Raw genomic sequence first — 19,025 nt, 5'->3', positions numbered from 1 at the left:
AACCTTGGGTTCCCGCGATCCTGTCACTAGTTTACAGTGGGGTATACCTGATAATCAATTTTATTCACAGCACTTGTCAGTGGTTCTAATGCTTTGACTGAGCGTTCTACGCATGCGCAGCATGATTTTATCACTCTGTGTTAAGTCTACTTGCATGATATTGTCATTATGACTAATTTCCTTTATAAAACCAAGAGAAAAACTTTTCAAATTTTTTGAGAATTAGCATTGTTACAATTAACACCTGGTGAGGTTTTTAGCATCTTGGTACACACTTGAAGATATTTGAAGAAGAAGTCTGTTGAGCAGTTGAACCTTTTTTTTTAAAAAAATATTTACTTCTGTTTCTCATCTGACATGGATGCAAATCCAACCTCACTGATATTGTAAAAATAACTGTCTAAATAATCTTCTTCTCTGACGAGAAACAAATGTCATGTCTACATATCATGATACAAGGAAAACCTTTATCACATTATAATAATATACAGCAGATAACATTAACATCCCTTCTCCCCACCTTACTGTAAATGACTCTGATGGAAATGAGGAAGACCTCACATGTTGTCTGATCCAGAAAGCGATTTCTGGGGAAATGTTCGCAGGTAACAGATTAGGTAACACCAGCATGATCTTTGCTCTAGTTTCTGTCCCTTGATGACACATCTCCAAGAAATCTAAATAATCAAGAGGCTGGAATGATTTTTACTACACCATAGTTCTTCTTATCTGTCTTATTCATTTGTACGTATTAGGAGTAGGAGTATCCCCCCCCACACCCACCAACACACACACCTACACACATACACACACAAAACACAAGCTGAGGGAGAATCTGTAGGCCCTTATTACCTATATAATTTATATGGTTATATGTTTATAAATATAAAAATCTGTATAAATAATAATAATAATAATAATAATAATAAACATATGAATTCATATTTATTATATGATGTTACTAAAATCTCCATTAATATTATTATTATTATTTTTTTAAATAAATAAGTTTTAAGGGAAACATTTATATATATATATATATATATATATATATATATATATATATATATATATATATATATATATATAATCTATGAACATTATATAAAATAAAATATAAATAATATATAATATTTAACATATGATATTACTAATATCTACATTAATACAGACTTGGCATGTCATTGAGTCACTTATTGTCTATAGTGCTCATACTCTACAGGTTCTTGGAGCTTTTCCCAGGAGACTTTGGGCACATGGCAGGGACCCAATACATCGCAGGGCACGCAATCACGCACACACACACTCACACACACTACGGGGAATTTGGGAATGGCAATTAGCCTAATCTGCATGTCTTTAGACTGTGTGAGAACATAGAAGCTCTACAAACGGAGACCCGAGACGGAAATCGAACCCAGACCCTTAAGGTGCGAGGCCACAGTGATAACCACTACGCCACCGTGCGTGGCATATCAGATCTTATGAGACAACACCTGGCTGAAGGACTGCAGATTTTCAGCTTATTACACAGAACAGCTGTGTGTCTCACTCTGTCTCACTCTGTCTCACTCACCTGAAGAGCTGCGACAGAAATAATGATGTCACAAGATTGAACTTTGCATGCAAACGAAACTCCCACCCTTCTCAAAGACTCAAATGATTCACATCGTCCTGGTGTTTATTACACTGTAGGTTAGATGTTTCTCCACCACGACACTGTCGGATTCTGGACTCTGATTGGTCAGAAGGTGTTGATGAATTTTCTATAACAGCAGGTCTGACTGTAGTGCGGCTCCAAATCACAGAATTGTACGAAATTAATACACTTGTTCTGATACCTTATCATTCCGATGTAAGCGACTTAATCTGAAACCTAATAATAAACATATTAGTAATGGAGCAAGATAAATGTATAATTGTTGATATGGTAAAATAAGAAAGGCTGTCATTTTTTACCCCATTTTAAATCCATGTGTTGGTTTAAGGGACAACAAATACCAACACTGCACTTATTTGATGATTTTTTTTTTTATATTATACATATAATACAGAAAGTGTGTGGTCAAAGAAGCTATTTCTGAAGTTTATGCAACATGGAAGTGATCGATCTCACGTCCTTTAAAATTTCAAGTTGCTTCAGCCGTTTTGGAGAGATGATTTTATATGTTGTCCCAAAAATGCTTATACTGTCTCACTTCATATAATAATCATTAAAAATGTAAATTATTTATATTTATATTTATATTAATACTAAAATTGGTGTTAGCTCCTAAAAGCATATGACCTGTAAAAGGTATTGCTTGAATTAAAGCATTCCATGCAAAACAAAACAAAAAATTTTACAAAAAAATCTGTAGCGTCCGTCAAACTCATGTTGCAATATTTTAACAATTTTGCGTTTTAGAATAATACACTTTTTCAGGTTTATGTCTTTTCATTTTAAATCTAAATTTATCAAGTTTCATCTTGAAGGGCATGAAATTGTTTTTAGCAAATTGTTTTTTTTATCTGATAAAAATATAAATTCTAAAAATAAATAATAATAAGTATGAAAAATGACATCATATGACCTTATTTGAAAATTCACTTTTTCACCGAGGTGAGACACTTTAGCACCAATACCATGTTTTGGCCGTTCTATATATTAACATTTCACATAAGGACTTACAGGAAAAGTCAAAACATAAACATAAAAAAAACAATATGTGTTGATATGTTGATTTTTTAAAGTAGAAATATTACAAATATTACAAAAGCTTGATGGTGTAACTCAGAAAGACTGGAAAATACTTTAAATGTTGATGCAAAAGAGGGCATAATGAGACACAGGTGAGAGTGATTAGTGAGACAGGGGACGTTCTGAGGCTGATGGACAAGTTGTTTTTATTTATTGTGCAATTTTAAGGATTTCAAACAGATAAAGCAGTCAACAAGATGTGTTGATCCTGAATATACCGGACAAGCCCGAGTCTACCTTGAACCTCCAGCCGTGCAGCCGGTCACCTCGTAATCTCATGATAAACAACTTTATCATCAGGGCTGTACATCTCCACGGAGAGGTTTTCCCTCGGCCACAGTTATCACAGATACAGTGCAGTATATGACTGTTTACATGAGCTCATATAAATCTCACGTTAAACCCTGACGCCTGCCTTATCCGTTAGATAACCAGCTCACGGATACACCCGCTGCTCCGTATCGCTCCGGAGAGAAAAACTAATCAAAAAGGCAATAACGACCATGAAGGTTTGAGTTTTTATTGCTTTGCTGCCAATTTAGCAGAGTAAACAGAGTATTAACAAACAAAATGTATACAAAAAAAAAAAATTCTGTAAATCTTTGTTTAACATCAAATTGGCCTGAATGACTGGCAGTTTGTTTTATTTATGAGAAAAAAAAATTGCAAAAGTAAAAAAAAAAAAAAAAAGGGGAAAAAAAGTAACTCTTCTCCAGACTAGACGTCCACTAAACATAGAGACACGTTCAATAATTTTTTTAAAAGATATTTCTATTATATCTCTGTAAATCTGTAAGTAAAAATGCTAACTTTTATTTAGTTGTTTACTTTTTTTTTTCCAGTTACAAAATACTGTCCGAGTCACTGTGACATTAGGTTTATTTTCAGTACCCTTAAGTGAACGGAATCATTCTGTACATCTTAATTCCAGTTTTGGAAGAACTGCTTGAAGATGACGTTCTCGCGGCCCTGCGGTATGATCTCCACCTGTAGGAAATAAAGATGAAAGTTTATTAAAGGTCATTTGCGTTCCAGCATTGATCGCATCAGAAACTTACAACCACATAATTTTTACAATCATAAAAACTTTATCGGTCAGAGTTTTCAGTAGGAGACACATTGCTTGTACTAGGGGACACTTTTCTTGTTCTTCTTCTTCTTCTAATAATCATAAAAGCTTGAAAAACATCATAAGGACCTATGTACACCAGAATTCTGTTAAATTGTAGATTCTCATTGGACAAAATTGAAACTGATTAAATTTCTTTAGCCTATATATTGATAACAGATAAATTCTATACGTAAGGTGTTAGTTTGAACATGTTGAAGTTTCTCTAGTAGCGCTTTAAGCAGGAATGCATACAACAGATTCTGAACAAAAATGGATTTAAACTTTATTATTATTTTTAATTATAATTATTGTACAGTAATTATCGTGGCAACATGGTGCCATAGTGGTTAGCACTTTGGCTTTGCGTGTCAAGGGTCAAGGGTTCGAGTCCTGCAATTATAGTGAGTGTAAGTGTTGATATGCTAAAGTTTATACGCATTTATTTAACATTTATGGACGGAGTCTTCAGGGCTTCGACGGAAAGCTGTGACTTTTCAGACTTCTTCAGGACTTGACGGAGGAGTTTATGGATCTATGGATCTTTCAAACCTGACAAGCTGCATATGATTAACTTTCTATTGGTGAAAGAACAAATGTTTACACTTTTTGTAAGTGAGAACAGGAACATTAAATGGATAAAACATACAACGTCCTGTACGGTGGGTCATTTACAAGTAAACATAGCTGTAATAATTGTTGTGGTGTAAGAGCAATGAAACATTACAGAACATGAAGTTATGAGAAGTTCAGGGTGTTAATAATAAATCTGCTTCGTTACAACATGGTGCGGTTGATTGTTTTTCTCTTAACCGCACAACATGGCGTGTTTTTTGGATTACTTATCAGACTTTGCACCAAAAAATTTCTTGAATTTATTAAGTGACATTCATGCTTTTTATTAAAAAAGAGAAAAATGTATGTTGTTATACATAATAAATGAATTATTTCATTATATTTTTTCAAAGAGGAGATCTCTGTATGCAGTGAGAGAGGACATGAAGTTAGTTGGTGTGAAAGCAGAAAGGGAAGAGCCGAAAGACAGAAGAAGAAGATTTATCTGTTAACAACAAATTTCACAATCACGTTAACCCTGTTGATCATCTACACAAAGCCTGGTTATCTTAGGATCCTAGTTATCTGGATTTTATCTACAGCCCCCTAATAAAAATAATAAATAAATAAATAAATAAATAAATAAAAAGAGACAACAACCAGTCCTGGCTATGACTTTAACAAACCTGTGTTTTCATCTTGGGGTAGTTCATCTTCTGTATAAAATCATCTGCGACCTTCAGAGCAGCTTTTTTCTCTTCCGCGTTAGCACCACTGCCTGTAGGAAAGGGGGGTGGGGGGGGGGCGGTTAATGTAATCGAGGTATTTGAGATAAGCATTAATCTTAAACGACGTCAACAACCACGATAAACTCGTGTGACGTGAAACAGCAAATCGTTACAGTTGTCTCGGGAGAGACAAGAAGAGGTTTGGATCAGATCTACACTGAATAAGATAAATAAGATAAGAGAAGATAGTAAAAGGCTTGGGTTTGCTCCTGCAGTGTAGCATTGTGTAAAAAGTCTGATAAGCAGCACATAAAAGGTAAAGTGGTTTCAGATGTTTCCTATCAAGGTGTCGCCTCAACTTGGCAAAGTGTTAATCTCAATGCCTTTCCTAATGCAACCCTCACACTCTATCCAGGCTATGCATTGGTTCTGAGTCCAGTGGCTCCGCCAAAGCCGCATAGCAATGAAAACAACAATCACAGAACAACGGACAACATTATGTCATCCACTGTGAGCGAAACGGATAATTTCTTTATATACCTCGGCTTACGAATTTAATCTATTCCGGAGGTGAGTTCTTAAGGTGAAATGTTGTCTTGTGAAACACATTGTCCCATAGGAAATAATGTAAATTCAGACAATCTGTTCCAGCCACCCAGAAATTACCAATTTCCAACACTATAATCATTTTTTTTTTGCATATAAAAACAATCAAAACTTTCCAAAAAAAGACATGTAAATGAAGTAAAATATGAACGAAATAAGACATTAAACCTCACCTAACCTTACTTTATGATTCCTCTTGGCACTTTAAAAAACAAACTGAAAGCGGCTCCCTTTTCTCCTTGCTAACATTCTGAGAACCCACGGTTCAACTGTACAACACGTCTTCATGTTCGTATGCCGAGGTACCACTGTGTACGTATACTGTATATAACGTTTTATTGGGGCTTGGGACCATCACTGGATCCAGTGACACCAACCACTAAGCTTGAAAGTGACTTTTAAATTTTAAGCTTCTAGACATTTCCTAAAGCAATCGTGCACATTTTGTAAATACAAGGATTTGTGCATAATTTCTCAAACAACATGAAAATTCTTATTGTTTCATTGGGACAAAATCACTAAAAGGAATTGTACATCATTCTTCCTTATAATGCTCTCTCAGTTTGTCAGAAACTCGTCATGTTTTAGCTTGTGGTCTTTCTGAATCACAAAATTAGTCTATTCTCGTATAGACGAAACCTTTAGACACATGTGCTGATTTATTTTTCGCTACCCTGGAAGTGATGCAGCTCCAAATCGCAGGTTTATATTGTTATAAATGTTATAATATGTAATTGTTGCTATAGTAACAGCTCGTTCTGCGGAGGCTGCACATAAACAGATGTGATGAAGTTTTCTGTAGGGTTTATAGAACATTTCAGGGAAGGAGTCTCCAGTGTCGGTTTGGTAAAGCCGTAATTTAATTCAATAAAGTTTATCAGCATCTTTAGGACGGAGGAGTTTATGTGTTGTGCTTTTGTTCTGACTAGCATGACAAGTGTTTTCCTCAACTCATTAATAAATGAAAAATAGCTCTGGTATAAGGAGAATAAACCTGATATATGAGATATATAACCCGAGATATGCTGTTATAGAAAATTAATTAAACTTTGGCTGATCACAGTGACGCTCTTGCATTACATCTCCCTGATATTAATTCGTTTCCTATAACGACATGATACAGCCAGAGTGTTTCACTTTATACTTAACGTTTTCAGTGTGTTAAGCCTTCTCACCTTTCCAGACAAAGATCTTGCCGTTGGCTCCGTTGTCCAAGATGAAGCAGTCGTCACGTACGAGCAGGTCCTTGGCAAACGGACTCTTTTCAGAGACTTTGGTCAGCTTCATCGATCCTGTCGCATCTGACACCTACGACATCAATTGCATCAGGATTTAATTTCTGGTGAAATGTGGTGATTTTAAACCGCGGCACTTTAATGAAGACTTGATCAAGTACCTTGTATAGAGAAGCCGTGTTCGATGCGTCTGCCTTGCTGTCATCTTCGGGACTGCTCTCTTTAAGCACCGGCATCGGACCAAGAACCTGTTCATCACACAGGGAGGAAATGTAACGTGAGCATTTAAATATCTCTTATATTATATCTTTAGTGCAGTTTTGTTGTTAAAATTTCATGTTTTTAGGGGAAATCACAAAGATCAGGCGTGATCCAGAGATTACAAAAGGTTTTCTGCATTTCTAAATCAGAACAAGGAGGAGGATCTACTCACCTGTCAATCATGTTCTCTTTTTCAGTTTAAAGCTGCACCTTTTATTATTATTATTATTATTATTATTATTATTATTATTATAATATTCTTCTGCCCTTACAACATATTTTGCTTTTTGTTTGTGTGACTAACTTTAGAAGAAACTTAAATAGATGAGGGAGTCATTTCCAGTCTCAAAGCAGCTCGTTTCACATCAACAAAACAGTTCTGAGAGTAAAAACTTCCTTTATTTCTCTATATAATCCCCTGATACACTAATGCACTTATCCCAGTGTTTTACTGGTGCCTGGACACCATCAAAGTTTTCTTAGTTCACCGTCATGATTGGACTGTCTGTTTGACTCACATCTGGACCCCGGCCTCCCAGGAACTCCCTTAATGACTTTTCCCAACATGTGGTCAGTAAGACTTTTAAACCTTTATTAACCAGAAATGTTTTACATTTAGACACTTTAAAGTAGTCAAGTGTAAATATTCTGTTTTTTTTTTTAATACAGCACAAAAAATTATTTTTTTGTGGCTTAATAAAGACACACACCCAAGTTTTTTCATGAAGGTTCCTCAATCATGTGCATTTCACAGTAGCATTAAACACTGTATATCCAAACTAAAGTGAGAAAAGTTATTATGAGAATTATTGTTAATAACCTAACACTGCAGAACACCATGTCCTAAACCCCGGGTCACATCCAGGGCATCGCTTATGATTCTCACCTTCAGCATCTCGGGTGTCTCCTCTCCCTCGTTGACTTTAGTGATCTGCGCTTTGCCGTGTCTCTCTGTGTCTCTGATGAGAGCGGCGATCTCCTGCACCTTCTGCTTCTCAAATATATTGGCTTGAGAGCCGACCCACGACACGATCATCTGGACACGGACACACACACACACACACACACACACACACAATGTATCAGCTAGGAGATCTCTCTGTGTATCTATTCATCTTTTCATCTGTCCATTCATCCATCCATACATACTTCTCCCAGGTCGAGGATGAAGCAGTCTCCTTTATTAAAGCTGGACCAGTTCAGCTCCACCTCCTTGGCCCTGATGTTCTTCTTCCCTTTAATGTGATACAACCTCTGAACAGGACCAGCACTAGATGTCTGTTTCCTAAAAGCTGACTCTACTCCTCCTTCCTGAGAGAGAGAGAGAGAGAGAGAGAGAGAGAGAGAGAGTATAAATATATATATATATACACACACACACACACACACACACACACACACATTACAGTACATACATACATACACATACACACACACACACATATTTATATACAGTAAAACCTTGGATTACGAGCATAGTTCGTTCCGGAAGCGGGCTCGTATTTTAAAACACTCCTAAACCAAATTTAATTTTCCCATAAGAAATAATGGAAACTCAAATTATTTGTTTCACAGCACCAAAAAATAAATAAACACAAAATATAAAGTAAAAAATAAAACAAATTTAACTGAACTTTACTTTAAAAAAAGTAAAAAGAAATCCCGACAGATAAGTGTTTCGCTGTGTGTGTGTGTGTGTGTGTGTGCGAAGCCCCTCCCATCCCAAGAGAGAGTGTATAAACAAGCTCGGTGTCAACTTACGCGCGCGCACACATAAGAGAGGCTGAGGGAGAAAATGGATTTTTAACCTTCTAATGAGACTTTATTACACAGTAAACCTTTCTTATTTGAATTTCACATAAACACACATTAACGGAAAGACTGTTTTGTCTGAAAAGTTAGCAAGGTACATCGCTAATGACACTCGTGTGAGCACATACTAACGGAATCACTGCTGTAAAACAAACAAACAAATTAACCGGCACTTTACCTTTGAAAGGAATTGTGACAGAGCAGTGTTTATGTAAAATGCAGAGTGTGTGTGTGTGTGTGTGTGTGTGCCATTAATTTCGATCTTTTATTTAAACCCAACCCCCCAAAATTCATGCCATCCCCCCCCCAGACACACAAACAAAAAATTTTATTTTAATTGAAATTTAGGGCACTTAGGACCCTATAAATGATTCACGACGTTTTACACGATGTAATGTTTCAGCACACTCTGGTACTGTGGGCTTCTTTCTCATAGTGACAACTCAAACACAAACCCAGCTCCTGGTTAAATGTGTTAACCGAGTGTAACGGGGAATGAGTCACCACGAGAAGTGCCGATTCATCGTCGCAGATAAAAGGCTCACCGCAGAGACCTACGCATGGCTTTCTGAGAGCGTGTAAATGAACCACACTGAAGTGTTTATCTTGAGGAACTGTAATACTGAGAAACCACCCTTTCTGCAGATCCTGGAAAAGTGTATGAAAAGTGTTTGTGTGTTGGATTTTGTTGTTAAATTAAAAACATGAACATGTAGAGAGTCGTCCAGGCTCGTATACAGTACGATGTGTACTGTGCATATACAGTATGATGGGACGTGAAATTGTCTTCAGCTATTAAGATATGATATTTCTTGCCTCGGCTTCCTGGGAATCTCGTTTCCCAGTTAGGTAACTGGGGTCAGAGCGTGGGGTCAGAGCGCGGGGTCCACCAGCTTACAGTACCCCTGGAGCAGATATTATTAAGGGCTCAACAGTGGTGGTGCTGGGGCTCGAACCCTGAACCTCGAACCTTCCCATCAGTAAACCGCCTGTCTCTTTGATTCACGTCTAAAACGCTGGCCTCCCAGGAACTTTAATGACTTTTCCAAACATGTGGAAATGTCTTGGAACGAGGTCAGGACTGTATGGGGGACGCGGCGATAACTCCCAGCCAAGTTCCTGCAATGTGCAAGTGGTGTTGGTGAATGAGTGTGTGATCGTGTTTACAGTCCCCGCAGCCCTAAGCGTTTGAGCCGCCCGTGCCCATATGTACATCGAGATGTGTATCAGTTAAGGTTTCTCACCTTATAGCTAATCCCGCGGGGGAAAAGGCTCATGAACTCGGGCGACTCGTAGCCCTGCACCTGTCTGTGCTGGACGGGGTCGCCACCCAGGAAGTTATCCAGCTGTGTGGCCAAGACGGCACAAGCGACCTGCTCATCACGGGATGACTTCTCACCTGAGAGAGAGAGAGAGAGAAAAAAGAAACTATTGTTACCATAGTTACAACTGTTTTTATTTGTTAAGTTAGACTTGAGTGCAAAAGTTTGTACCCCCACAATGATTTGTGGATGAAAATGTAAAGCCTCATCTCTAATTTCAACAGATAACCTAATCTAATCTAACAAACAAACAAAGCAGAAATTTAAAACCCAAAATGAAAAAAAAAAACCTGTTACAAAACCAGTTTGCCTGTTGTCACAAGCCTCTCGGTCTCCGCCCATGTGGTACCCCTCTGGCAAATTTAGAACAGCTAGTTTGTTGGGTTTAAAGTGGAGACAGGTAATATATGTGTGTGTGTATATATATATATATATATATATATATATATATATATATATATATATGAGAGAGAGAGATTTTGTTTAGTATATAGCAAAGTCAAAGGTTTGCACATGATTGCGCAATACTCAAGTAATATACAAAATATAGCGGGCATGTGTTGTATGAGAAGATGCTTTACTTTAGGTTCATAATAAAACATTTCACATTTGATATCTCTCACAAAAGACACAATGCTAATATTTAATCAGCTAGCTGTTCTCTAAACACTAACAAAAGGTTTATTGTGAAAAAAGCCTGCTGTATTCAGAGACGTACTGTATACATGATATGCTCTGTCGGTTCAGGGAGGAGGTATAAAGGTCGATGTAGGAGGGCATGGCACGGGCATGAGGCAGATCAGGAATTTATGTGTTGACAACCAGATTAGCAGCGTTACTAAAACAGCAGATACACACCGTGCCAACAAACCTAATGCTGCAGTGTCACTACTGAAACTTTAATGACCCACCTGAACCTCCCGCCCTTCCCGTTTTCCCCTTGAGTTTTCCCTTTTATTGCTCTTACGTGGTTGAGCCATCTGAGTCACTCGTACAACTAATTCTTTTAGCTTATAGCACAGTACTGCTGGATTCTGGATACTGATTGGTCAGACGGTATTAATATTAATTAATGTGCTCTTTCACAGGGTTATGTATAGTACACACAAGAAAAAAGATAGGATCCTTGATACAGTATGATGTTTCCTGTAATCTCTTTCTGAAAATACAAACTGCATCCATGTTCTAAAAAGTACTGGCAAAACACTTTGGTTTTGCAAGGTCAGCGCTTTGTCTTCTTCCTTTTGAGTGGATGAACGGGTCTGAGCATTACCGCCACCTACTGGAGTTTAGTGTGAAGCGGGAAAAAAAAAAAAAAAACTATCGCTGCTCTACCTCGCTCATGTCTGATTGTAAATATCTATGTTCACAAGGGATTTACGATGCGTTCATGAGGGTATAAAGTAAACAATAAGGATATAAAGTGAATTATGATGCACTTGCAAGCAGCATGACTTTGCTATTAACCTTTGAGATTGCAATGACAAAGAAGGAAGGATGACACAAGAAAAGACAAGGGGAAAACTTATCATCTTCCTGTTTAAACTCTAACCCCCCTCGTAACACATCTAACATCTTTTCCTCCTTTGTAAAAGACAGCGTGAAAGGGAACACAACTGCACATTTTTCCTGATGCGTTTCCAAATGAGAGAAAATTTTAAGAGGGAACTCGTGTCTAATTAGAAGGTGGAGTTGCCTCGAGATAGTTCGTTTGGATTGTTTGGAGCTGTTGCCCCATTATGAACTGTGGAGATGAATTTAAAGTCTGGCACTTTGCCTATCTGTTCCTGATATCGTTTTGCTACCTCATGAGTAAAAGCTCGTGTCAAACTCTTCCCTACTCCACAATACAGTAAATAAACCGACAAACAATATCCCTGAGCTGGTTTAAACAAGTCAAAGCAATAAACTGCATGGAGTAACCGACTTGAATCTGAAATTTTGCAAGATATTTTCCTCGACATACGAAGCATTTAGATAGATAGATAGATAGATAGATAGATAGATAGATAGATAGATTTTTTTTTTCTTTAAGATTTAGTGAAGACGTAGCACCATGAGTCTCAAGATTGTTATCCAGGACGGTAAGCAAAAACAAAAAAAGAGCCGCTTTCAGTTTGTTTTTGGTCAGTTTGGTGCCAAGGTGAATCATAAATTGTGAGGTTTATTGTCTTACTTATTTCATATTTTACTTTATTTACATTTGATTTGTTTTTAAACGCAAAGATATGATTATAGTGTTGCAAATTGGCAATATTGGTAGTATTTCTGGGTTGCTGGAACAGAATATCTGCATTTACATTATTTCCTATGGGAAAATAAGTTTTGCAATACAAATTTCGTGTTAAGAACTCTGGAATGAATTAATTCGTATACGGAGTTACTGCTGTAAATTAAATTATCATACAGAGATACTATAGTTACCAATTATACATGTGACATGTGTATCGAAGGAGCAGTGCATTATGGGTATTCTGCACCATCTAGGCTGCCATCTGAAAACTATCCTACAGCAAGGTATGGTGGGGTCTCAGAAATACTTTTAGACATGAATAGAGAACAGAAAAACAATGTGGTTTGTCATATAGGCCTATTTCCCTTCACGGTTATGCAAAAAAAAAAAAAAAAAACTTTTTTTTCTTATACACTTAAACCATTTCTTTAGCATATTTCATAATCCAGGCAAACCTAAGGCTTGAGATACGAAAGATTAAAGTCATTGTTGGACAAGGTGGTGGTGGTGTTAATCTTCCGGCTGCTCCCGTCGAGGGGTCGCCACAACAGGCCATCTGATCCGGACACAGCTTTAGCGCAGGTTTTATGCCACATGGCACAACCGTCCAATGAGAAACTGAGCCACTAATGCACGTCATTATTATGCGATAATTATTATGAGATGTTAAAAATAAATGTAAAAAAATAATCATTTATTCTGGATTTGTTTTTACTTTTACTTGTTAAATTTACATTTCTTTATCATCAGATAGTTAAATCGTACTATAATGATGTAAATTAGCTAAAAGCTAATACCTAGCATGTAGCAATTACCTTTGGAGCTATTAGAGTTCAGCTAGTTTGTATCCTCATGGTTATTATGAAGCTAGCGAACATTTGGGAGATTAGCAATAAAGCTTAGCTTTAATAGTTACCAGGTTGTTTATTGAAAAAGAGCTGATTGACTAGGAGCTAAAATAAAAAATGTGTGTGTGTGTGTGTGTGTGTGTGTACGTGAAAGGTTTTGTACTTATCTCTTGTGAATCTTTCCTCTACTTTTGCTTTCATACTTTACTTTTGCTTAAAAACAAAGATTACCTTTGAACCCATCTTTAACTAACATAATAATAATTTAACTTAGACTCCACCTTTGACCAGAGGATTTATGGATTTATATAATAAGTATTTTTACCCAGAGTGATGGAGTACTGCACAATCTTTGTCTTTACCAACTGTAATTAAGCCTCCATTTTAAAATCTCGTAATCACGTAATTCATACATGCACGTGTGTGACCAAAGTGTTTTTTTTTAATTTTATTTAAATCCCCAATAGAATCAGTTTTGATGTCAGCGAGGTCGTGATCTCACCGATCCACATGTGCAGATCAGCTCCTTCGTCTCCTCTGTTCTGCAGAACCAGGTAAGAGTCTCCGTTAAAGAAAGCGCCGACTTCAGACTGAGCCAGCGGCACTGCCTTCAGCTTCTCCACCCGCCAGCAGTGCAGCCCGCGCTGTCTCACCTCGGGCCCGAACTGCCCCGGAGCGGCTTGGAAGGGGAGCATTCTGCAGGAACAGAACAACACGACATGAGAAAAATCTACGGACATAAAAGGTGCCGAGTAATTTTCTGTAACAGCAGCACTGACTGATGTGTAGCTCCACGATATATGAAATTAATATCAACGCATTAATCGTAACTAATACCATATTCTCTCTACTTACACAGGGATTTAGATCAGTGGACATTGAACATGATCTAAACTATGCTATAATATTTGGATCGATATGGTGGAGGTTTGCTGAAAGAAAGGAGTCTCCAGTGTCAGCACTTTGCAAGCGTTTGGAAGATTTTAGCACGGAGAAGTTCACGCATATCTGTAAGTGAGAGGGTGGGAAAAAAAGAAAAAAAGGAAAAAAAAAGGCATGTAAAGTGCTTAGAAACACAATATCAGTGAGAAGAGGAAGAAATTTTGGCGAAGTTTCTTAGACGTTTCCTGACTGTAAAACACAAGTATAAACACAAGTGGAAAAAAGCATGATGTAACAATCAGCGCCTATTACTAAATAAAGCGAACCGTGGTGGTGTACGAGCAAGAGTGGTACCAGTGTCAAAGGTCATGCTGTTGTGCTGAATATCAGCACGGCTGAAAGCTAGTGCACTATGTAATGTGTGCAATCCCTTGTTCCACACACCAAGTCGTGCCCTTGATCAAGCATTAACGATTATTAGAACATGTGTAAACCGGAGTGATACATAGTTTTAAAAGCTGCCGTGCTGTTATAGCCTATATCAGCACTGTCTTGTCCAAATACACAGGACTACTGGGTCAGAACTAAATGTTGCACAAGTTCTTAGAACATCATGCTTTTCAGGATTTTATTGGCATCAATAAAGTATCCGTCTTTCTGTCTGTCTGCCTGTCGTGAACTGAACATGCTTTGCATTACGAGAAGACAGATCACAGTTGTAAGTGAATTGCACTGTAAGTCACACTGAAACCACAAATGCTCTCTTTTTTCCTCTCTCTCTCACTCTCTCTGTCTCTCCCTCGCTCGCTCGCGTGACACGGGGGAATGATGTTGCGCTGAAGCTGCAGATGATAAGCCACTTTTAGCCCCTGATAACGACTAAGGAGCTTTGGGAGATGGGTGGTTAGATTGGAGACAGTCAAGATGAGATCTCACCCACCTAGGCCGTGTCCTAATACAGTTCAACTCGATGTAACAGTTAACATGTGGTGGTAATGTTTGAAAAGTTGAGTGTAATCCTGTAATAATATGCAAATATAAATCTACGCAAAAATACCAGTAGAGATCGCCTGCCTTTACATGCATATGCACGTGAGTAACATCCAATTCTTAATCCATTGGGTTTAATATGATGTTAGCCCCGCCCCCTTTGCAGCTATAACAGCTTCAACTCTTTTCCGTAAAGGCTTCCCACGAGGTTTAGGAGTGTGTTTATGAGAATTTTTTAATGTATATATAATATATATAAAAATGTGCCGGTGTGTGTTAACAGGGAAACGTCAGACTTCAAACTGTGTACAGTCTTTGGGTTTTTGGATATGCTAGGTAAAACAAAAGAACTTTTATAACGGGTAAAAACTGTAAAAAAAAAAAAAAAAAAAATGTAAGTAAAACTTAAATTATTAATATTATTATTTTTCTGATTACAGAAAAACAGAAGCAACCAAAAACAACCATAAACACACGTGATGAAGTGTATCTGTGCTATTTCTTTGCCTTTGTGATGCATTTTCTATTTTTTTTGCTCAGTCTTGTTTGTATAGTTGGTTAAAATAAACATTATATAATCAAAATATGTCATGTCTAACTCTATGTCACTGTAAATTGCACAATCGTAAGCCCTATGTATGTTTATTATAAATAATAATAAAAAAAAAACAAATACTGGCTAAAATGCTCTGAGCTTTAAGGGTTACACAACACTTCTCCATTGTGATGCTGTACATCACAATGAGATACACGCATGATCGGATTTAGGATAATAATAAACACAAGCGAGGTTACCCAAAACCTATTATACTCTGTTTGGATTTCTATTATATTTAGAGTTTGCTCTCAGTCAGCCTATGAATATAAAACCCTTTGTAAGGCTGAAAGAGGAAAAAGACATAAAAAGACAAAGCAGGCAAAAGCATGTGACCACGCCTAACTCTAACAAGACAACCACAGAGCACATGATCGAGGCCATTGCTCAAATCCACCGGTCATGATTCATGGTTTTCCATCATGACTAATAAAAAAACAAACAGACTTCAGTGTTCAGACTTACATGCCGATCTGCTTTTTCAGTCTCCCACGAGCTGCCATGTTACTGGTACCGAAACAACACGCTAATGTTCTCGGGTTCAGCAGAGAGCATGTTAGAAGAGCAGCTCTGATGCCCACGAGCTAATGGGCTAGAAGTCACATATTCAAATTCAAGACGAAACCCTCACATCACTTGGGAATAAATGACTACAAGATTACAGCGAGTTCATGGCAACAAGGCTAAAAATACTGATATGCAAAAATGGTAAGTTTCAGTTTTCATGTGATGTGATGTTCATTTCCTGATTCAATTTAAAAAATAAAAAAAAAGGTTGAAAGTGAAAAAAAAAAATCAGAACAGAAAAAATAATGTTTCCAAAATCAGGAGTAATAGGAGTGTTCGGCACTTTAATATTAACACCAGTACAAACTTCTCAATCCAAACATCTACCATCATCTCAGGAGATCCAAGTCATGTTCACATCAAACATCAGAAATAAAGTCTGATCTCTGTGAATTCTCTTGATCGTTGGTACCAGATGGGCTGGTTCGAGGTTTCTAATCTCCTGAGGGTTTTCACACACATGCAACAATCTCTAGACTTTATACAGGATGGCGCAAATGATAAGAACATCCTGTATGAAGAGGTTCTTCAGGCTGAATGATCGGATCAGGTTCAAACTGCCGGGAAGCTTACAGAAAACTCAAGTAATCAGCCTTTACATCGCTATGAAGAGAGAAAAAAAAACGCTCAGAAAGCACAAAATATTAAAAGATATTAAAGGATGAGCCACAACAGCAGTTCATCATGTTTAACCACATCATGTTCCGCTCCTGTGGGCCAAGAACAGGAATCTACGCAATCATGTGGGCATGGACGCGCCTCAAAGCCGGCAGCTGAAGATGAAGAAGTTTTGCACAATAAGCAGATGCACTTTGTGGGTTCCTATTACAGTGAACAGTGAGTGAATGCTTTATACAAATAGTTTGAAAATTAGAAAATGAAAAAACAACAAAAAAAATGCACAAATGAACAAAATTGCACTTCAATTTTTGTAGTGTTGTTTTTATGGGCCACCATTACATTATTATATGTTTTCGTTAATATTTAAAGATATTTATTCATTAATTCATTCATGCATTTGGATTATGATTCTTTGCCATAAATAGAACCAAAGGGTGCTTTACAGGTACCGAACACAACTTAATATTATAATTTTTTTTTTTTTACATTTTTTAAAGCTGAATTTCTGTTTCTCTGATTTAAAATGCCCTTGATGTTTATTTAAAATAAGTACTTAAAAATAAACAAATAAACAAAAGCACAGGATCCAACACAACAACTAGTGCAAATCTAGTCAAATTTTTTTTTTTTTTTTACAATTGTTATATCTATGATTTTTTTTATGCATACCTTTTGCATTAGAAACACTGAGATACTGTAGAACAAATAGTTGTGAATATATAAAGGATTTGTGTAGCAGACACACAGATTCAAATTGAAAAGAAATATTTCACATTTAAATGGAAGTAAAAAAAGAAAATAGGTCACAGGTTGTTTTTTTTCTCTCTTCACCCACATTTTTTTTTTTTGGATAGACGTGTTTCAGTTGCTGCTTATAGAAACCAAACAGGAAGGAACAGAAAGTAGAGCAAAGCACCAGAGAATGAGATGAGGGCCTTCAGATGCAAGGTGTGGCAGAAGGTCTTAAAAACACACACACACACACACACACACACACACATGTCTAATTTAAATACCAGAACAGAACAGGTCTGTGCACTTAACTGCAAGATCCCTTCCGCCAGTTCAGGCATGCTTTCTTCTGGCTCCGGCTCCATCCTGCCTCTGCTCGGTCTGTCTACTCGTGTTTGTGTGTTATGTCTCTGTTTGCGTCAGGGAGTGTGTGTCCTGGTTAAGCTTACGTGTGGCAGGTAACTGGACCCGGGGGAATAAAACCCGAGGACGCCCCACGGCGAGGAGAGTCGGGTTGCCTGACGGAGAGAGCCACACGCCGGCCCCGTCGCTCCCGCGCCTCCGTCTTCACCCTTCTATCGCTCTATTCACGCGGCTGTGTTATGAGGTGTAGGGTTTGAGTGACTGAGAGATCGGGAGATGATTGGCCGCGACAAGAGGCCCAACATTGGAGGAATTGGAAATTAAATAATGCAGTGAAAGGAAAGAAAGATGAGGAGGATGACAGGGGTCAACAGCTCCATGTCTGAGCCACCCGAGGCACGACCTGTACGCATGAAGCTAATCAGTCAGGGAAATATGATAGCAATAATAAAACAATAAGCGCCCGGGGGGGTGGAGGGTGGAGAAGCCTGATACTTGCGTGCCTGCAGTAATAATCTGACATGCTTTCCAAGAAAGTCAGCTGAAAGTTTTTCAGTGCAAACAAAACAAACACAACAGCAAAACTAAAAAGAAAAAGAAAAAGAGGGAAAAAAGACTGTAAAGTGTGACTTTTCTAAACAAGCTGACGATTTGTTGCTTACCTTGGTGTAGTTGGTGCAGCTGAGGACCTTCCGTAAGTTTGAAGATAAACAGAGGAAGAGATTTAGCAGAGGAGGAGAAGGCTTTAAGCACAAAAAAAAAAACCCATTTCCTGTTTCTCCTCTGAGTCACAGCCCTTAGCACACCCACCTCAAACCCAGAGCAGG

The 19,025-nt window shown here is 37.7% G+C and overlaps 1 protein-coding gene across 2 annotated transcripts; it reads right to left on the bottom strand.

Moving 5' to 3' along the window:
- Positions 1-3,246: 3,246 nt before the first annotated feature.
- On the bottom strand, positions 3,247-19,010 carry capgb (capping protein (actin filament), gelsolin-like b). 2 transcript variants are annotated; one of them, XM_053512074.1, is made up of 9 exons: positions 18,861-19,010; positions 13,951-14,144; positions 10,290-10,444; positions 8,383-8,544; positions 8,120-8,269; positions 7,134-7,220; positions 6,913-7,045; positions 5,090-5,181; positions 3,247-3,727 (listed from the first exon to the last, which is right to left on the bottom strand). In XM_053512074.1, the coding sequence occupies exons 2-9, from the start codon at positions 14,141-14,143 to the stop codon at positions 3,662-3,664; spliced, it is 1,038 nt and encodes a 345-aa protein (XP_053368049.1). In that variant the 5' UTR covers position 14,144; positions 18,861-19,010; the 3' UTR covers positions 3,247-3,661. The 2 variants fall into 2 exon arrangements, with proteins under 2 accessions (XP_053368049.1, XP_053368048.1); XM_053512073.1 differs by lacking the exon at positions 18,861-19,010 and adding an exon at positions 16,381-16,536.
- Between the last annotated feature and the right edge of the window lie 15 nt (positions 19,011-19,025).

The sequence above is a fragment of the Clarias gariepinus genome, chromosome 14, assembly GCF_024256425.1.
Source record: "Clarias gariepinus isolate MV-2021 ecotype Netherlands chromosome 14, CGAR_prim_01v2, whole genome shotgun sequence".
Classification (NCBI taxonomy): domain Eukaryota; kingdom Metazoa; phylum Chordata; class Actinopteri; order Siluriformes; family Clariidae; genus Clarias; species Clarias gariepinus.
This window is presented reverse-complemented; position numbering and strand designations above follow the sequence as displayed.